Source organism: Malaya genurostris, chromosome 2, assembly GCF_030247185.1.
Source record: "Malaya genurostris strain Urasoe2022 chromosome 2, Malgen_1.1, whole genome shotgun sequence".
NCBI classification, from domain to species: Eukaryota; Metazoa; Arthropoda; class Insecta; order Diptera; family Culicidae; genus Malaya; species Malaya genurostris.
In genome coordinates, this window is record NC_080571.1 from 99,378,856 (window position 1) to 99,400,097 (window position 21,242).

Below are 21,242 nucleotides of genomic sequence, written 5' to 3' on the forward strand. Positions count from 1 at the left end.
GCCATCTAGCTGACGGTGTCTCTTACGTTCAGAGTAACTGCTTTAACTTAAATGACGCTATTTCTCACATCACATTTCATTTTATACCTGATACTGGTAGCGTTGTACGGACGTCTCCTTTGTTAAAATATCGCAGAACAGGAAACAGTGAGACGATATAAAAGAGAGAGTTAGTAGAGCGGCAGCCAGTAATACTGAATTGGCTGTCTAGCTGTTAACAGCATCTTGTGGAATTTTTACGCAGAAACACGCACACAGGAGGAACAGTTAAGAGCAAGGCAAAGTCCTGCTCGAACCGTGCTGGTCTGCAGTTCCCAGTTGGCAAAATCCATCGTCTGCTCCGAAAGGGAAACTACGCAGAGCGTGTCGATTCCGGTGCATCGGTCTATCTGGCGGCAGTGATGGAGTACTTGGCTGCCGAAGTGTTGGAATTGGCCGGTAATGCTGCCCGTGACAACAAGAAAACGAAAATCATCCCTCGCCACCTGCAGCTGGCCATCCGTAACGACGAGGAGTTGAAAACCCCGTCCTTTTCAGGACGATCACATCACTGTGATAAAGAAATATTTAGGATTGCTTTAAGTTTAGCCAGTTCTGATACGCCTGGAAAGTAGAATGCGCAAATCAAGTGGAAACATTCGTTCATCTCTTTCATTTGTTCAACTCTGTTTCGCACGGCATATTTGTATACTAGTATAAAGATGTGTTCAAAATCATCACTTTCGCTTTCGCATTGCCGTTCGTAATTGAATGTGTTAGTGACGCTGCAAATTAATTTAGCTTCCATCTTGATGAATCTTTTGGTAGGAAATATTGAGATCTGATATGGTTCTCGTATGTGTCTTGTTTCAGCAATGGGCCTTGCTGGACTTTTTGGCTGCCGATTCTCGGTGTCATTGTGCTGACGGTGTCTCGTGCATTCATATCGGGAAACTGTGAGACGACAGGTCCTCGATGTTGCTCTCGCGTGTCTTGTTTCGGGAACAGTTGCTCAGCAAATGGTAGGAAAAATGAACCACTCAACTTTTATATGAATGCTCTTGTATAGATTCAGACATCTCGCGTTCTGATTGGCTGGTGCTTTCATGGGTTAAATCAAACAGGTTTTTCAATAGTGTACTATTGAAAAACTTCAATGTTGTTGCAATACACGTTCAAGTAAAAATTTTTCGATTCTATTGGTAGTTAGATTATATTAATCCTTCTACAGATCACTGAGCTATGAACTTTCAAAATACGAGAAAGGCGAACGCGCCTTATGAATTATCTTCTATGATACTCGTTTATATCAAACATTTCAGAAAAGTTTAATTTTGAACTATTTGAGAATATGTCACACAACTGAAAATTTTATTATAAAATTGTGATCATATTTCCGATGGCGTGTAGCAAGAATTATGTTGATTCATTAGATATAACATGAGATATTCACGATCAAAAACTTATCACTCTCTCAGAGGGTAAATTTTGAAAAGGCGCCCCATAGTAAAGTAAGTCGTATTCACGACAAAAACTAAAAATACTGAAGAATATTGATGCAAAAATACGTGCGGATTAAAATATAAAGGTATCATATCACTGCTACGTGAATTAAGCATGGTTTTTTTTAAATAAAAATAATCAGAAAGAAGAATTTTGTATAAATGAATTACTTTTAAGGATTTGGAACACAGAGCACTATATAAGAGAATCTTGCGAAGAGCAATCAGGAAGATCGATAACTTCAGAATAAAACCAAATACGGGTCGAAAAAAAATCCTGCCGTCTCTCGTTTGAATAAACGTATAATGAACTAGTTCAAGCAGAAGAAAGGAAGAACGTTTGAATCTTCGAGTCTGTATTCTGCTTCAAAAAGCTCTCAGAAACGAAAAGCATCGATCAAGATCCAAACTCGAAGGTTGTACCATGCTATGCTTTCTGGGAATGCGAATTGTACAATCAAAGACGATGAAACCGAAACGAAACGAAATCACAAATCTTTGCCGGGACATTTATATTTACGTAACGAGATGGGCAAGTATTGAACTACCCATTAATGTCGAAAATTCTGATAAGAATGATATGGTCTGGCAAGCTGTTTGTGGCTGCGGTAAGATTTCGAAATGTTTGATCGCAGACGCTTCTACGAGCAGCGAGATAAACATCAAATATTATTTTTTTAAAAACCATGGCTTGAAGTCTCAAGAATCATTTTGTCTTCTGATCATATCTTGCGTCTTGCCGTTGCTCATAATCAGTGGTAGAATGGTATACAACCAAAAATGTTATGTTCGTTCCAAAAAATTGAACCCACTAAATTGACCGCTATTCGACCAATTAAGGCATTTTAGAGATTGACGAAAGCACATCTTAGGAAACATGTCTCTGCAGCTGAGACCATTCAACAGTTTGAACAATGTTGAAAAAAAAACAAGTGTCGAAACTTGTCGCCAAGAAGTCTGTATTGAACGTAATGAAGAATGTACGCAAGAAGGTGTATCAAAAATCATAACATATAAATAAATATCCAACTAGTTTGCATGAATTCCACTAAAAACTATTAAAAACTCCGTGAGAATTCAGGTAGGGCAGAAAGCGTATCTGTATTTTTTTTGCAAATTTTTTCAGTTGTTGATAGAGCATGGAGCTGACTCATTTTGTCAAAAACCGCTGATCGCTCTGCCAGACAAGGACCATTTTGGAAAATTTGGAAGGTTTTATTTTCTGCGTGCTTTAACCTCCGCAGCAAAAAGTTATGAAATTGTCAGGGAATCCACATATGAAAAAATTCATAAAACGATCGAATTTTTCAAAAATGTTTCCAATGTGTGTCAAACATACCCCGCCTAACAAGCACACAAACAATTTTATTTGTTTCAGAATTTGTAAATATGTCAGAATGGATTAAATATGTGTTAGATCAACTGTGATAATTGATCATTTTTGACGCTCAGATATGTTGGTCTCAGAAGACGTAAATTTACCAGATTTTTCCTGGGTGGGCAGCTTCTGTTTGGTGTGGGTTTTAAGAAAGGTTTTTAATGACGTCAATGCATCTTAATCGTTTTCATTTCATTAGTTATGACGTTAACTCGGTATACCCTTAGTTTAATTCGTTACCTTTCACATTTTAAATGTGGGAAAATTGATCAAAGAAACAATATTGCTTCAACACAGTATTTAATTTAACCTACATAATAAAACAGCTGCTACAAATCAATTATTTATCTTTCTTCAAAGCATACCGATAATAATTCGTTGTGTTAATTATTCAGCCCATTGACTTTTCAAGGTAATAATTTACTGAATGTCAGAAATCGCAACCATTTCGATTGGTAGAGCCGATAGAGCAAGTATGGCATCGAAAGGATCCTCGAAGGAATTGGACAAATCATTCAACATAGCTCGGAAGACTGCGTACCTGGTGGGAATAAATCAGTTTATTCCGGAACGTGAAGTGAACATCCGATTCGTGGGTTCTGTCATGTTGATGACGTCCGTGTACCTTATGAGCTTTTACACCTTGTGGGTAAAGCGATCCGATTGGCAAGGGATTGCAGAAGTGTTGTTGGTTCTGTTGCTAGTAGTGCAAGGTACCAACAAAATTTGGGTCGGATTTGTACATAAATCGCGGTACTGTCAGTTGTTCAAAGACACAGCCGAAATCTATGCTCACTTCGATGCGGATGAGCGAAATCGACCAATTCTGAAGCGGACCGTCGACATGTTGGCTTTTTCGCTCAGAGCAATGGTCATCCTGTACATTACAGCGGGTGTTATGATGGTGTTATTCGTCGTATTGGTGACGCTGATAACCGGTGAAAAATTTTTCTGTTTCACACTGTTCATACCGTTCGTCGATCACACCACGACTGTAGGATACATGATTACAAGTGGCATACATATGATCTTAGTAGTATTATGGTTAAATGGCTATCTCGCTTCGGATACGAACTTCATGGCCAATGTGATGCCCATCATAGGATACTCAAATTCATTTCGAAATGAGATCACCAATTTCAACATTTTTTTGAAATACCAAATAAAGGACGAAAAGCAGATTGCCGAGAAATTGGTTCATATTTGTCAGCTTCATCAAATGATCGTCAAGTACGAAATCAATGCAATAGAACACTTCAAAAGTGGTAACGTCATCCAGATTGGATTTCAAGCATGCACTATACTGGCTACGGTTTTCATGGGTTATATCTATCAGTACTTGCAAGGGATAGCCATGATGGTTGCCGTTTTATTCGAGCTAACACAATTCTGTGCCCTCGGTACAATAATAACAGCGAAGGTAGGAGAAAGCTATCCTTACATAAGAAGTGTTTTTCTTAATCAAGGATCTGCTTTTGTTAAAAATAATATCTTTTTCAGAATGAGCAAATGTGCAGAGATATATATGACATCGACTGGCACTTGCTGAAGAAACCACAGCAACATATTGTGGCTTTTATGTTGCATCAATCTCAAATACCCAAGGATCTCACCGCCGGTGGATTCGCCCCATTAAATATGACCACGTACGTACAGGTAATGACCTTTAGGTGGTTCTAGCAACCATATATTTCTTGCTAATCAAATGTACTTTATAGGTTCTCAAAACCATCTATACGTTTTTCACAATGCTTATCACAGTACTGGAATAAATAATAGTGTGGATTTTTATGCAGCCCGAAAGCTGACCCAGAGTCACCCAAACAACGTTTGATATGTTTGTTTTAGCAACCTGAGGTCGCTCTAGATCGGACTGCAACCGCGTAGTTTCGCACTGAAAATTTTCTCGGGTCGCACCAGCCGAGCTTGTTTATTTTTTATTTTTTTCATGAGTTGTTGTTTAGGGCGCGTACCACGTGTTCGTTTTACTCGGAGCCAGAGTAGCCCGCGTCTAGATTCAAAAACGAAAACGGTATTAGATTTCCACCAATGATCTGCAATACAAGTAGTCGCTTCTTCACTTCCCACAAATTACTATTCAAAGTGAAAGTTTTTAAAAATCACCTACCTTCGAACAGAACATCACACAATAAAAGGCTTGCACGAATCAACTAAACTACATTTTTATATCTCAATTCGAAAATCCAAACAATTTTTAGTAAAGATTTTATGACCGAAACTGAGAATGTTCGCAGATTCAGTATATCCACTAAATTTAGTTTATCGAAATTGGAAAGTACCTTCTATAGTTTTATTAGGTTTAAAATAGTTTAGAGATTGTTTCTAAAGTTTATACTCCGAATTCATTTCCGAACTCATTTCCGAACCAGTATTTTGGAGAAACCATACATCAGAAGCTATAATTCAACGATCATATTTTAAGATGCCTGGACTAAGTCGTATCATGACTAAAGGCGTTATCTCCAGGTTATTCCTTTGTGGAGATTACTAGTGAAAATAGCTAGGTGCTTAGCACAGTTTTTGTATCCGGATTCCAAATGAATTGTCTGCCAGTTCTGGCCAGTTTTGACGAAAGACTACGTCTTTCTTTACTATGCTCACCTGGCTGTATTTTCAAAATTTCTATAATTCGTAACGAAACGAATGGAAAAGGATGTGATATTGTAAATACCACGTTTATTACGAAAACATTGTTTAAATAGTACAAAAAATAGGTCTCAACACGAAACATCAAAATCAACCGAATCTGTAAGGGTGAAAACTGATAAAACGCACTTTTTAGTCGATAATTCACAAAATCCATCTATTATCAGAGATTCATTCACTTATATAGCCTCTCCTAGCCTAGCTAATTAATTCTAACAGTTAGGATCTCTGAGTAAATTCGAAAGGAGGAGTTAGAACGCGCAATGTAAACTGGGTTCAGTGTTGGTGATTGCCGAAAATTTGACAGAAGCTGCTATATTGCTCTCTATATTGTATACAACATTTTCGATTCGGTAGAAGATGCTATAAGAACTCGAGTCATTCAATGCATGAACCGCGAGAGAATTATTCTACATTTCTTCGAAACTTGATGCTTCCTTGTTTCTGTAGTCGAACTTTACGACTACGACGTTTTTCGTTGGGTCACCGGAAAGTGCAAGTTCTGACATTTTAGTTGGCTTCATGTAGGTAATGTTTTTCTAGGTTTTCGTGGAAGGGTGCTTTTACGGGTTTTTGTTAAGGGCGTGTTATCTGGGGTGTGTGGAAGATTTAGTGTTAAAGTTTCACATTACAAGGGACATTCTACGCAAAATCATACACCCAATTTTTTTTCATCTAACTATGTTTTTCGGTGAAGAACTCGAAAATATTCGACACGTATTTTTTTATTTCAATATGTTACGTGGTATTTTCGAGATATGATTTTATGATGGCACTCACCACACGATTATGATGAGGCTCATCTGAACCCTACGTTGTGTTTAAATTGTACGGAAATATGAAGTCTGGGACGGCTTCCAACTTAAGCCTGGGATGGCTTTCGTGCAGATTGGGACACTGCGTACACTTCGAATACATTAAGCCATGGTACGGCTTTCGCACGGATGGGGACACCGCGGAACACTTCGGATGTGATGTAATAAACTGGTACGCGTTTATTCTTAGTTAGCTGACTAATACATTTTACTGAACTAGGACAACACTTGGACGGCATCGAATTACGACTACGACAATCACGACGAATATAACGTAAACTTAATGTACTATCGAAGTACCGTAGTACTGTAGTACCGTAATACCACAGTACCGTAATACCGTAATAGGTATCGTAATACCGTAATAGAACAGTATCGTATCTGATCTGATCTGCACTGCCCTTATATAGTCTGCGTACATTATTATATGAACAAAGTTTGTCTCTACCGGAAAGCATATTACGTAGAATATGCCGGAAAGCCTATATCGCAGACGAATGTAATCTCAAACTCTCTCAACTACTATTAAAACTGCTCGAATAATAACGTTGATCGATTTCTACTTCATGTACAGTGAAGCTCACTTAAACTTGTCTTTTGACATATGCAATTGTGCATCAACATTTTATGATATTTCGCGTTTTCAAAAAAGAGCCTTTTTTCAACAGCATATACTGTAAAATCTAATAGAGATACAAAAATTCGTCCAAGACATGAAATGTGCGTCTTTTTCTTAGCTTTCAAATAAGCGTTTCCATAAAACAACCTTTAAAGTTAATATAATAAAAAGAGTTAAAAATTAATAAACAAAGAAAACAAATTCAAACTTGGGCTTAATTTTTTTTCTTTTTTTTTTTCGTTGAAAAGGGGGGTTTAACTCAATTTTGGCAAAGTTTCAGAGTGGAAAGATCAATACTTTCGAAGCAGTGAATTTTTCAATTACGACCCGTACGCGACCCGCAATTCGCTTGAACACGGGCTTAAATGGCATTATGCCGATCCGACCGATCCGAGCTCTCCGGCATTGATTTTCTTCTGCTTCGGCTATGGCTGAGCTGCACATTCTCAGCCGTAGCCGAAGCAGAAAAAACGTTTCAGTTAAGATCGCGGTGTAAAAATGAATTCCAAATTCAAAAATCGTTGCTGCAATCCATTTATTTTTGAGACTCATGTTAGCAAAAATCAAATACATTCGTTGCGTCGGGTTACTTCTTCCCTTCTTGAGAAATTCGAATTTTTGCAGGCAAATGATGTTTTGTGTGCACCGTGCTGGCAGAAAGCGAATAAAATAGGGGCAAAGGATTTACGTGTGTATGTAAATAATGATGACATACGAATTTGGAAAACTTGCGAAAATGATGCAAATTTTACTATTCAGCTATGAGGGAAAATTCTGCTGATGCAATAATGATCACAGATTATGAATCCCCTGAAAGATGGAATGGAAAAGGGCCATGCGACGGTGCTGGAGGAACTATCAAAAGAATGACACGTCGCGCAAGTTTACAAATGATCAATGATTGTCAAATTTCGACGGCGAATCAATTGTACGAGTGGGCTATGAAAGCATCAATATTTCAGTCATATACAAATGTTCGGAAGATTATGTAAAAGCAGAGAAATCTCTTAAAAATCGCTTCGAAAAATGTAAAACTATTTCTAGAACACAATCGTTTCACTATGTTGAGCCGCACGGAGACAAGGAATTAAAAACGAAAGTTTTCTCTTCCCAGGACTCGTTTGAACTATTAAGTTTTTGTAAACCAGAAAAATCAAATCATAGAAAAATTGCAACTGTGCGAAAACTTTATGTCACCATTATTTAATTACTCACGTTAATCCTTTGTCCCAATTTTACTCGCTTTCTGCCTGAAACGTTACTAATAATAAACTGACAAAGTTAGGATTCGATCTGTGGCGAGACAGCATTGGAAGAAAGGAAAACAAAAAGTGGACAACGATGGGGAAACATTATACAAAATCAACCGCTCTATGGGCTCTAAATGTTATCTAAAAAACTATAAATATTACTTTCCTTGCAAATCGAAGGTAAAAATCATCAGTTTTGTGTTAATCTAGAATAATTCGATTAGATTCGTGCATTTTTCGTTGTGCGAAATTCGTTCAAGAAAAATGTTTCGAACAGTGTTTAATATCGTAGAGAACTCCACAATTTGTCCCTTCTGAACGCCAGAAATGAATCCCTGTGGACGGGTATGGTGTGATGGGTTTAGAGGTGTGAGAATAATTGCATATTTTTTCTTTTGAATAATTTCTGACACAAATTTGGGTTAATTTGTAACACAAATTCATTCAGATTATTATTGACTGGTGTGATAGAAACGTTATAAGTATAAACGTTAAAAAATGCAGTGCAATTACTTTCATACGATCACAATCTCCGTTCGTATTTGAATACTCTATGATGACTGTTCCAGTTCAACGTTCAACAGTTTCTACTGTTGAATATTTGGGCATCGTTCTTGATCGTAAGGTTTGTAATTTCACTGAACAATTCTCTTCAGTTACGGCAAAGACTTACGCTGTTTCGAGACTTGTCAAACGTCAAGGACTTTGATGATGTGAAATGCCTAAATACAGTTTATGTCGCTTTAGTACGAAGTATTTTGGAATACGGAGTTTTAATCTGGGTATCCTACTGCAACGTTTACATCGATCGAATCGAACGAATGCAAAAATTTTTCATTCGATTTGCACTACGACAACTTCCATGGCAAAACCGTCTTCAATTACCTAGCTACGGAATTCACTGCGCTCTGGTTAATCTACCTACACTTCAAAACAGACGATATTTTCTTCAGATACAGTTTATTTTCGACTTTCTTTAAAATAAAATCGATTGACCAACCCTTTCGGAGAGTCTGCATTTCAATATTCATGGAAGATCATTGCGGAGAACAAACTTTCTTCGATGATCAGTCCATCACACACAGTACGGTCAAAATAATCCGATGGATGTTTGATGTAATCGCTTCAAAAGTGTTTATCAAACATTCGATTGTACAACGAACAAAGACGCATTTAAATTTAAAACATTTATGATACGTTAAGGAGTGTAGTTCTTTAGTAATAGTCCGCATGATAATTTTTTATTTAATCAAGAACAAATTTAATACGAATAAATAATATAAATAAAAACTTGTAGCCGTGATATTGACGTAAGACTGCTGTCGACAAGGACCAGATCACATTAAAAATGCACATTTATATTGATACATTTTTCTACTAATAAATTATCTATTTAAAGTAAAATATGAAGATTAGATCTTTGTAGAATGCTTTGGATTCTGAAAAGAACATAAGGTTACCATTTCTCCAACTTTCAACACAGTTGACAATTATTTCCACGAGCAAAATTCCGAACAAATCGGTTGCTTCTCTGTTGGTGAATGGCGCACAAAGTAAATCTGCCACATGCTTGTGTGCCCTTCCCTACAGTGCTAACGGCACAGAGTCGTGGCACCCATAAAGTTGAACATCGCATGGATTAGTTCTTCTTCGTCGTGATTTCGTTTGTAACTTTTTCACAAATGAGCGGTCCCAACGGCCACAAAATAGAAAAACATAGAATATTGATATCGATTATTTAATTACGGATTTGAATATTTCATTGAAAAAAATTATCAAATTGCTGAGCGGGACTCTTTTTTTTTTGTTTCGATTATAGAGGTTTTATGTATAAGGTCATCGAACCCGAAAAACTTTCTGACTCTATGTACGGGGTTAGGAATCGAGCTCAGACAGGCTGCTTGAAAGGCATCCTAACCCATCCAGTGGAGTACCGAGGAAATTTGGTGCCCGGGTTTAGTGAGCAGATTTGCCGCTTGGTTTAGTGAGCAAAAACAAAAAAGGCTACAAACGTTGCGCCCGGGGCGAGTGCCCCTTCACAACACCCTCCTAAACTACTCAAAGCAAAGGTACTCTGGTTCCTGTTCAAAAAAGATGGGCGGGTAATGTTAGAAACATAACTGGATGACGTGAACACGACTAAAACTGACATGCTTTTCCATTTTCTTTAGTTTGAGCGAATTCTATATCTTCTTGTTATGAAAGAAGTAAACAAACATAATAGAAATACATTTATGCCGAATCATTCTAAAAATTTATTATAATTCCATTTTTCATGATAGTGCAAGTAAAATGATGGCGGCGACCGACGTGTAAAAATCCAAATATGAAACCAAATATTTTCAATTAATAATACACAATATTCGTGTTTTTTTTGTATTTCCAGGGGTATCTTTTGAAAAGTATCAAAACATATTTGGTAAATTGTTGTATCTGAAACATATAGCAATTTATAAGTCATAAATTGAAAATAAGAGGATACAATGGAAAGTATTTCTTAGAATATGCTCGGATATGGCTGTCCGAAAAAACATTTTTATATAATTCATAATAACTGATCAAATTCGTCAATTCATAAAGTTATAGTGCATTATTATGAATAGCCAAATTTTTGCTACTCGTATTGTCATTGTCTGTAACAAAGAATGAGAAATTCCGCGATAGACGAAAAACTAATTATAGAAGCATCTAGTTACAAATTGAATGATTAAATATACCATCTTAAATACCATGAACAAATATGTCTCCCTCATATTAGTCAATTGAAATTACTAATGTTTTACAATTGTCCTTAGTCACAGTCTGTTTTACTAGCTATTAAAACGTATCGTTAGCTCACAGCACACAAACACTGAAAACATATATATCTATGTGCCGGTTTTGCACGATACGCTTTGTGCGATGATTCGTTAAATTCATGTTTCTGGAATATTGCGCGCCTTATTTTTGCACTGAAATTAATTTGAATGTTCGTTCATATTAAACATTTTAAAAAATTTCAGTTTTGAGTTGTTTTCGGATATCTCATTCCACTGAAAATATTGTCATAAACTGCTGAACATATTTCCGATGATATGAAGAAGAAATAATGTTGCTGCGTTAAATACAACAAGAGTTATTCACGATTAAGCTCTACCCATTCCTGTACAGGTGATATTTTGACAAGGCGGCCAATAGTAAAGTAAGCCGTATTCAAAAAGTTCGTCGATTGAACACTACACTTACCCAATATTATACATATCTAAAAACTTTTAATGTTTAATCGTACACGTAGTTCAGATCAATGTTATTATCCTAGAATTAATCGTCAATTAAATGATCGCACTTAGTCATTTGAAGTTGAACTTGCTCAGTTTCAAGTGCCAAGTAGTCTACCTGTTCCATTGTTTTCGCTGTTGGTAGTGAGCAAGTTCGAATGAATAGGCATGAACATCAACATCACCAGCAAGTTTAAATCGATAATTTTTGATTGTTTGAAACATATGAGATGTGTTTTAAAGTATTAAAACTGAAAACAGAAAGAGGAAACAATTAATTTATGCTTATGCTGTAGTTGATATTTTATTTTTTATGACTGATTTACCTTTCATCCAATCTCTTGAACCAATTCGAATGTTTACATGTACCTCATTCGAAAACCGCTTTTTAAAAAAATTGAAAGAGATATTTTGTTATTTCAAGAGATCAACTGACGACGGTGGTTCAGCTGGGCTTCGACTGAAAGAGAAACGAATGAAGAACTGAATGCTGCCCGTACGGCACGTCAGCAAAACTTGTGCGTAAGGAAAGTAAAGTTTAGGGCAGTAGTGTGATCGTCAGTGTATGTCACATCCGGCACGGCTGCTGGAGCAGAAATTAGAATAAATTTTACTTTTCCTTCATATATACTAACCTATTCCTTATCCACCTCATGGTGTGGTAATGCATTTCTCTTGTTATTCTCACAGTCTCACAAAAACTTTTTTTTTGATTAGGATAATTTCAAACATGAATTTGGTCTGGTCGAAATCATTCCAGAAACCAAATGTAACAGAAATAATACATTTGAACTGGATCATTGGTCACATTCTAAAATAATTGTGCAGATAGAAAAAAGGAATTTGTCGGTTGCGTCACTTATACATTATTTCGCCGGCACTTGAAGTATCAGCAACATGATCTTCCAATATTAGTCTCGAACGAACCTAAAGTTATTGAAATCGGTTCTTTCATATCCAAGAGAATTGAGCGGGAAGGAGTTTTGTCGTTTCCTTCACTGAAACCATTTTATATCCGGAATTGGAAGTTTATTGAACCAATAGTAGATTCCAAACCAACCTAAGCTTGTTGAAATGCCATTCATACAGGGTTGCGCAAAGGATGTGTACAGAGTTGAGCAAGCAAAGCAAAGTCCTAGCATTACACTCATTTGGCATTTATGTTTCAACAGACTTTGCAGCTGATTCATAGCGTATAGAATCATTGCATGGTTAGTATTACGATGGTTAGTCCTACTGACACTAAGAATCCTTACGAAATACGACAACTGGTTTGTAAGACCAGCGCCCTATGCATTGAACCGTTAACCTGGATTTAGAGAGTTATAGATAAGAACGCGCTGAGCGACACTCCAGTGCTCCGTGATGGAAAACTACTAGACGGACATAAATAAACTAAGATCAACATTATCCGACAACACCGACAATGACATGCAGACGACGCTTCGATCGGTTAACGGGTTAACATCGTTGAATTTTGGGGCGGCAAATTCACAGTATCCGCCGCTTGGGCATCTTTAGTTTCGCGGATCAATATTGTTCAATAAATAGCACTCTCACTACTAAACACTTGCCACCCCTGCACTGTCACTCAAAATAACTATTTCAACCAAGTTTTTAACTATACGTATCAAACAACACATTGAAATTATACTTTTTTGAGAGCAGCACAAGAACACCGCATGTGATCCCTGTGATGGCAACTCTCTCCGGTCTCAGATTATTCTTTTGGAAATCTACGTGTGATAAAGTAAATATTTCTAGAATATAACTGGGTGTGATACTGAAGAGTCTGCTGTGAATTTTATTTGGTGGTTGTTAGGATACTCCGAGTGACGTTGACAACCGACGGTAATTTTATTTCATTAGCCTACTTCGTTGAATTTGTGGATTAAAATTCGGTAACCGGTTATTCGCTTGAAATTTCTGTATTAACATTAAAAATTGAAATCATAGTTGTTTGGATTACAAGGATAGCAAAAAATGTAGAGTTAGACTAAAATTCTTTTTCTCAGTAGAACAATACTGTTATCCTTACAGAATATCAACAGATACCAAATGATACAATATTTGACATCAGCGGAACTCTTCTTCAGATGCTTTATCGATCTGATTCATACGACATATTAATTAAATTGTTCGCCCACTAAAGATCGCTGTTTTATATATATAGTGGGCGAAACCATAAAATGGTAGCATAAATAATAAGCGATGAAACATTAATTTTTTATTATGGGCAGTTGGAATTTTTTGAGAGCTGAATAAATAGGTGAGCTTATGTTTTAATAACGTCTGCTGAATACTAAACTATTTTTCTGTGGCTTAAAGTTCTCCAATTTCATCTAGCATTTTTCTTCATTTTTGAAAATCTTTTTATTTTCATCTAACTTTTTTCTCCATTTTTGAAAATCTAATATATTAAAAGTATATACTTAGTTAGTAAAACGCAACTCATAAACATGAGTAAACTTGTGTAGGAGAGTATCTTCAATATCACAGAATATAAACCAAATCTCAATACAGAATGCATTTCAAAATACATGCCAGCTTCGAAGACGAAGATGAAACGAAACACTCTACTTATCAGTTTACTCACCATTTTATTGTCATGCACGTACTCCTCGTAAAGGTCTTTGATCAGCATCTCAAGCGTCCGTTCGCGCTTCCTTGAGAATGTGGGCGTCTGGAAGGTGGCCTTTTCTCCATTTATCAGTTTGACTAGCAAAAAGTCCCGGAAAATGGCAGGATCCTGTCAGAGCGAAAAAAAAACAAAACAGAGCAAAAACAAGTAATTACGGTTCCATCTGTTGCGTGAACCTAAAAATAAGAGAAACAGTAGGCGACCGTATCGTGAAAATATGTTAGCTGTTGGTGGAAGCATCTGCTTCCACACGCACCTGATAATCACAGGATAAGAATACTTTTAGTGCCGATTATTGAAACATGTCAGTAAATTTTGGTTCAATTAAAATTAAGTTGCTGTTCAAGTAGAGTTCGATGTTTACGTCTGTTTAGTGGTTAAATTTGAACTGTTGAATAATTAGCGAACGCAAAGAAAACTTGAATAAAGTTTATTAAATAGATATAGTTCAATATTATATGTCAAAGCAATTTTAACAGCTGTTCCGATTTTTTTTCAGCAATTGTGCTAACACATGGATCAATAAGTCCCGAGACTAAAGCAGAGATGGCGCTCGTAGTAAACCAGTAACCACGTCTTTCTAGAGTACTAACCTTTGCTTGAAACGGGTCAAAATTTTAAGTCGATCCGACCAGAAACAGTTGAGTTATCGAGGTTGGAGTAAAGTCGTTTTGTAGTTTGTTTAAAAAATGGAAAAAAACCGAGTTTCGTGTTTTAATAAAACATTGTTTTTAATGGGTAAAAACACCGTGCAAGCGAAACAATGGATTGAAAAATGTTATCCGGACTCTTGTCCATCAAAAGCAACGATTTGTCGGTGGTTCGCCGAGTTTAAACGTGGTCGTACCGACACAAATGACGCGGAACACTCGGGTAGACCTGTGGAAGTCGTTACACCGGAAAATGTGAGTGAAGTGACAAAAAATATAATGAAAGATCGTAAAGTGAAGCTCCGTGAGATTGCAGAGATGACACAGATATCATATGGAAGTGTATTTGTTATCCTTCATGAAAAATTGAGCAGAAAAAAGGTTTTTTCCAAGTGGGTTCCGCGATTGCTTTCGATGGAACAAAATGCACCCTGCCACAAGTCGATGAAAACAATGGCGAAATTGAACGAATTGGGCTTTGATCTGTTGTTTCCATTGTTAGTCTCGGGACTTATTGATCCATGTGTTAGAAGTTTGGTATTAATACCTTATTCGTAGTTCTGTTGATTGATGATTTATGAGTTGGCCTAATTTTGTGCTAGGGCACATAAACGTTTTGGTTATATTTACGTTTCGTCTTTGACTCATCAGTGTAGAGCAGTTCAAATTGAACTGCTTAGGGCCTAAACTCGGCAGTTCAATTTGAACCGCTGAGCAGACGTAAAGTTTAATTAAAACGGTTATGCGCCCTAGCACAAAATTTGGCTAACCCGTAAATGACCAAACCTGCATCGGCCAGAAATAGTCGAAAACACGTTTTCGTTCGGCACATAAAAAAAGACATTGAACTCTGTTGCAAAACAAAAAGTGTTCTGTAAATAGCAGAAACTTTACGTCTGCTTAGCGGTTCAAATTGAACTGCTGAGTTTAGCACTAAGCAGTTCAATTTGAACTGCTCCGTGTTGATTGATAGTTTATATGTCCAAATAACTAATTAGATATAAATTCTTTAATAAATTTAAAAAACACGGTAATTTGACTCACCTCGAACTCTGGAGGATTTGGTAAGGTTGGTCCGAATGGCGGGACAGTCTCATCACAGTACACCGAGAGCCGATATTTTCTACTTCGCTTAGTAACGACCGCAAACACATCTGTAAGAAACAATTATATACGAATGATAAAGTCACACTTAATGCAATGTAATGAACTGAAAACAAAAAAAAATCAAAATTTCAAGCAACATTTTGTGATAATTTAATGCATTCAACCAGTTTTACAAAGTGATTTAAACGTATCTTCGAACGTTCGAAATGTGTTTTGCATCAGTATTCTATATATAAAAGCATAGAACTAGCATTTTTTTTCATCTTAATCGAAGGCTTGTTTTTGGTAGAAACGATATTTCAATTAATAGCAATCTCTTTTACATTTCGTCTTTGACTCACCAGTGCATACCAGTTTATGTTGAGCTGTTATGACACTTAAGGAGTGTATCGATAAGTAGTTAGCAACATTCAAACAGTTATTACTCTGAAATGGCTTAATTTTTACAGCGTGTTTTGCGGTGACATGTTTGTTTACATGTCAATAACAGCTGCGCAATCGATTGGTTTCGGTACGGTTTATCGTTGCAATGATGAGTCGAATTGATCCGGAAACGCGAAAGGAAATTCTGCACACTTGGTGCTCAGAAAGTGGTGTCATGTACAACGAAATGGCAAAACGGGTGAAAGTGCACCACAACTGTTGTGGTGTGTCAAAAATATTATCGAGAAGTTCGGTAAGACCTTTTCCATGAAGGATTTGCCTCGATCCGGTAGGAAAACGGGTCCCAGCCAGCCCGGAAGGGACTTAAAAGTGGTTGAGTACATCAGGAAAAACCCATCGGCGTCAACGCGGGATTTGGCCAAGCAGTTCAACACCAGCATCGGAATGATTCAACGGATCAAAGTTCGGAACTCCCTGAAAACGTACAAGAAACAGAAGGTGCCGAAAAAGTCCCTGGTACAGCAAGTTCAGGCCAGAACAAGAGCGCGAAAACTGTATAACCGGATTCTACAGAATAAAAACGGATGCATCCTGATCGACGACGAAACCTACTCCTGTACCAGGACCTGGACGACGCTGACACCACGGTGGCGATGGAAAAGTTTGGGCAGAAGGTGTTGGTCTGGCAAGCAATTTGTACCTGTTGTTTGCGGTCGTCGATTTTCTTCACGAAGGGCACAATTAACGCCAAGGTGTACGAGGAAGAATGTTTGAAGAAGGGAATGCTGCCACTGTGCATAAGGCTCCTGCTCTATTTTGGCCGGATTTGGCTTCAGCCCACTACGCCAACTCCGTTCTACAGTGGTTGTCAAAAAATAATGTACAATTCGTGTAAAAGGACATCAACCCACCGAACTGCCCGGATCTTCGGCCAATTGGAAGGTATTGGGCAATTGTCAAGCGGCACTTTCGGAAGGAAGGTACAGTGTCCCAAAACATGCAGGAGTTCAAAAAACTTGACAGCTGCCACCAGAAAAGTCACAAAAGTAACTGTGCAGAATTTAATGAAGAATGTCAAGTCCAAAGTGCAAGCGTTTCCCAGAAACTGGGATTTTCTTCAATATAATCAGTGAAATGCATAAAAATGTAATTTTTCTACAATATATCGAAAACTGATGTCAAAATATGTTTTTTTTTCGCTTTTTTATTCAATAATCAATGTTGCTAACTACTTAACTACACTCCTTATCAGTCCGACATAAACCGCTAAGCAGACGTAAAGTTTTTGCTTAGCACTGAAATTCAATATTTTTACTGACATGTCGATCGGTCAAATATAAAAAAAAATACCAATTCTGAATCAGAAAATAGCATCAAAGTACTTAACTCAGCGATTATAAAATCAAACCAAGAGGAGAAATATTAGTTGAAAACGAAATTCTCAGTTTGTCATTGTTTTTATATTGGGAACTAGCTGACCCGTCGAACTTCGTCTCTCCCAAAAATTATTCGTTCGAATTTATGTTTTCGAACAGCAGAAATGACGACTAAGTGCTTCACGTATGTCTCCATTGTTTTTCTGATTACCTAACCTACAATCAACGGAATGCGACACACACACGCTTTAACTTAAAAAAGGAGTGCTACAAAAAATTAATGTGAAAATGTAAAATATTTATATTAAAACTGAGAAAATGCACAGGTTGCCATCTCATCCTTTGAGTCAATGAACTGAACAGAGATCCGTCTCTAACGGCTCCGACGGAATGGATATAAGGTGCTACGTTTTCCGTTCCAGATGTGACTCTTACTTCTGGTAATCGATAAAAAAGCTCACTAACCATAATGTTGGATTGAGAAACTTAACACAATTTTGCAGAGTTTCTCTTCTAGAGTTGTTCATGCGGTAGAGTAAGATATATTTACAATTTGTTCTTAGCCCAAGTAAGCAAAAGTTCGTAAAAAAGGATTTGGCTTAAGTAGCATACAAAACATTCCCAACAGTCCGTTGTCTAAGGAATTACTCAAACTTGAATGTTCACCTGACGCAACAGAACAAATTTTTCAGAAGTTCCTCGTACAGCTTTAAAGCAGCGAGAAACATTTTCTGTACGTTCTAGTTGCTAAAAAGTACCACGCGTACATTAAAGCTCTAATAAAGTTGATACTTTTCAGGTACTGTGGAACTTTTGATTGCTTGGAGAGACGACGCTTAAATTTTAATTTGATATTTATCTTACCAGTTTTAACATTCTTCACAGAATATGAAACAGAAAATGGCAGTCTCAATCCATTATGGTAGTCACCTTGAACATTGATCTAATTGCCACTTATTATGTGTGCTTAGTGTGATCTAAAACATTCGAAAGCAAAATGCAAGGAAGATCTTTTAGTTTGACCTTAGCGCTTCGATAGCACATTTTTTTCATTGATTTATTCAAAAATTTTCTGATTTTTTAAACTCGCGCTCACAATGATCAATATTATTCATATGATTTTTTTACATACAATTCTTCAACTGGATATCAGATTTTTTTCTTCTACCTGCAGCGGTCATACAGTCATATGCATTCTGTCATTAATTTATTTACCAAGCAATAATTTTGATACCCAATTAATCACGTAAGCATGAGAATTCTCCACAAAACATCTCGTTGCGCGCCAAAAAATTTATTCGACGATCTAGTATTCTTTCCTTCGACGGCCAAGCACTTATGCAACTCGTTGCGCGCCAAACATCAATCGTAGATCTAGCAATCATTGGCGACTTTTTCAGTGGAAAATTCCATTGTCCATACAAAATAACTTTATTGGTTTTTCCCACTTTTCCGGTAAGTTTTCCTAATTTTTTTGATGTACGAACCCGGTGGGGGTAAAAACTGATCAAACAAAAAAAAATCATCTCAATCCGTCCATCCGTTCTTACGTGATGCGATAACAAAGAATGATCTCTGCATTTTTATATATATAGATAATGATATTACTATATTCAATTATTTTGTCTGTTTCTGATACAGTTAATTATCATTATTATTACGATCGTATATCTAGTTGCTTTTTATTGAAAGATTGAACTATTAAATGAATCACATTCAATCGAATTGAAATATTTCATCAATAACTAAACGAGATGTGATAAGTAATATTGACGTTTAACAGTTAGACGCTATGTACAAATTACGTCACGCTAAATTTCTATAAACTCAACCCCTCCTTCCTTCCTGTTGGAATTAGTTAGTCTGCGTTTTATTATATAATTTGTTTTCTTCGACTTACTACTACTGACTAAATACCTGTTTTTTTTTTTTCATAAATACGTTTATTTCTTAAGGCAGTTTACATAAGTTTTTCTTCGCCGTAGCATCACTTTTACATAATATTCTTATCCTAATTTAATTCTAACATAGTCACAACGTTTTGCATTTATTAAAACATATTCTCTTATTACTTAAATATCATCTTAGGTAACTCGTCATTAATTATGAAATCTACTCGGAAATATTATTTGAACCAAACGATTAACTTCTATAAATTATAAAATAAGCTGTTATTTTCAGACATTTTGTTAATAATTTCATAAACTGTTTCGAGTTTGTTTGTATCATTACATTATTTTTATTCTAATTTAGCTATTGGTTGAACTCATGGACGCAGCTGGGATCAGAACTAAGTCTTGAAAGGGGCCTTTATTAAATTGAAACTCCAGTTTTCTTTATGAAATGATAAATAAGTTTCATGTATGAAAGGTCACGACAAGCAAGAATGTCTCGAACTGGGATATTGGATAGTCTACCTTGGGTACGCAAAGAATTTATTAGTTGAGATCTGACATCACGATACTCCACGCATGTCCAAACGACATGATCAATATCTCGATAACCTTCGCCACAAGCACAATGATTAGTCTCGGAGAGCCCAATTCGAAGGAGATGTGCATCTAACGTGTAGTGATTGGACATGAGTCTGGACATCACACGAATGAAATCTCTACTCACATCCAGTCCCCTGAACCATGCCTTTGTCGATATTTTCGGAATAATTAAGTGCATCCACCGACCCAGATCATCTTTATCCCAAGAAGCTTGCCAGCTGGCAAGTGTTCTTTGGCGAGACGAGCTATAGAATTCGTTGAAAGCAATTGGTCTCTCATAAATTTCACCCTCAATAGCACCACATTTGGCTAAAATATCGGCTCTTTCATTGCCAGGAATGGAGCAATGAGCCGGGACCCAGACTATAGTGATTAGATAATTATTGTTCAATATGTCGTTCAGGCACTGTTTTATTTTGCCCAGGAAAAACGGTTCAGTCTTGCCAGTCATGTTTGAGCGAATGGCTTCAATTGCACTCAGACTATCTGTGAAGAGGAAATAATGGTTTGGAATTAATGTGACGATTACACTCAAACTATAATGAACTGCTGCTAGCTCTGCTATATAAACAGATGCAGGTTCTTGAAGCCTAAATGAGGCCGAAACATTATTGTTGAACATACCAAACCCTGTCGCTTCTTCAATTCGCGATCCGTCCGTGTAAAACATTTTCTCTGAGTCAATATGCCTGAACTTACTTGAAAATATTTTTGGGATTTCCGTCGAACGTAGATGATCCGGGATTCCACGCACTTCGCGCTGCATGGATGTATCGAAAAATAAAGTTGAGTCAGGGACATTTAGGAGGCTGACACGGATAGGAATATATCTTGAAGGGTTGATTTCCTGTGACATATGGTTAAAATATACTGTCATGAATTTTGTTTGAGATCGAAGCTCGACTAGTCGTTCGAAATTATTAATTACCATGGGATTCAGCACCTCACATCTTATTAGCAGGCGTGATGAAAGCTCCCAAAATCGATCTTTTAATGGAAGAACTCCCGCCAGAACTTCAAGACTCATTGTATGTGTCGAATGCATGCACCCTAAAGCAATTCGCAAACAACGATACTGAATTCGCTCCAGTTTGATAATATGAGAGTTTGCAGCGGAACGAA

At 36.8% G+C, this 21,242-nt stretch overlaps 2 protein-coding genes across 11 annotated transcripts in view; one reads left to right on the plus strand and one right to left on the minus strand.

Annotated features, from left to right (window-relative positions):
* Positions 1–21,242, minus strand: part of LOC131427801 (GTPase-activating Rap/Ran-GAP domain-like protein 3) — a 659,718-nt gene that overhangs the window by 94,822 nt on the left and 543,654 nt on the right. For all 10 annotated transcript variants that reach the window (XM_058591317.1, XM_058591315.1, XM_058591316.1 and 7 more), the window contains 2 exons: positions 15,803–15,912; positions 14,064–14,216 (listed from right to left, as the gene is read on the minus strand). In XM_058591317.1, the coding sequence (XP_058447300.1) occupies positions 14,064–14,216; positions 15,803–15,912 (263 nt within the window). The remainder of the gene's footprint in view (positions 1–14,063; positions 14,217–15,802; positions 15,913–21,242) is intronic.
* LOC131427805 (putative odorant receptor 71a) lies at positions 3,181–5,238 on the plus strand. The gene is made up of 3 exons (XM_058591329.1): positions 3,181–4,279; positions 4,360–4,515; positions 4,578–5,238. Exons 1-3 carry the CDS (start codon positions 3,287–3,289, stop codon positions 4,629–4,631), a joined length of 1,203 nt encoding a protein of 400 aa, XP_058447312.1. The 5' UTR covers positions 3,181–3,286; the 3' UTR covers positions 4,632–5,238.

Coding starts and splice junctions, on each gene's coding strand:
- LOC131427805 (XM_058591329.1), top strand. CDS start 3,287: ATGTCAGAAATCGCAACCATTTCGATTGGTAGAGCCGATAGAGCAAGT. Junction 4,280..4,359: donor GTACAATAATAACAGCGAAG/GTAGGAGAAAGC, acceptor TATCTTTTTCAG/AATGAGCAAATGTGCAGAGA. Junction 4,516..4,577: donor ATATGACCACGTACGTACAG/GTAATGACCTTT, acceptor TGTACTTTATAG/GTTCTCAAAACCATCTATAC.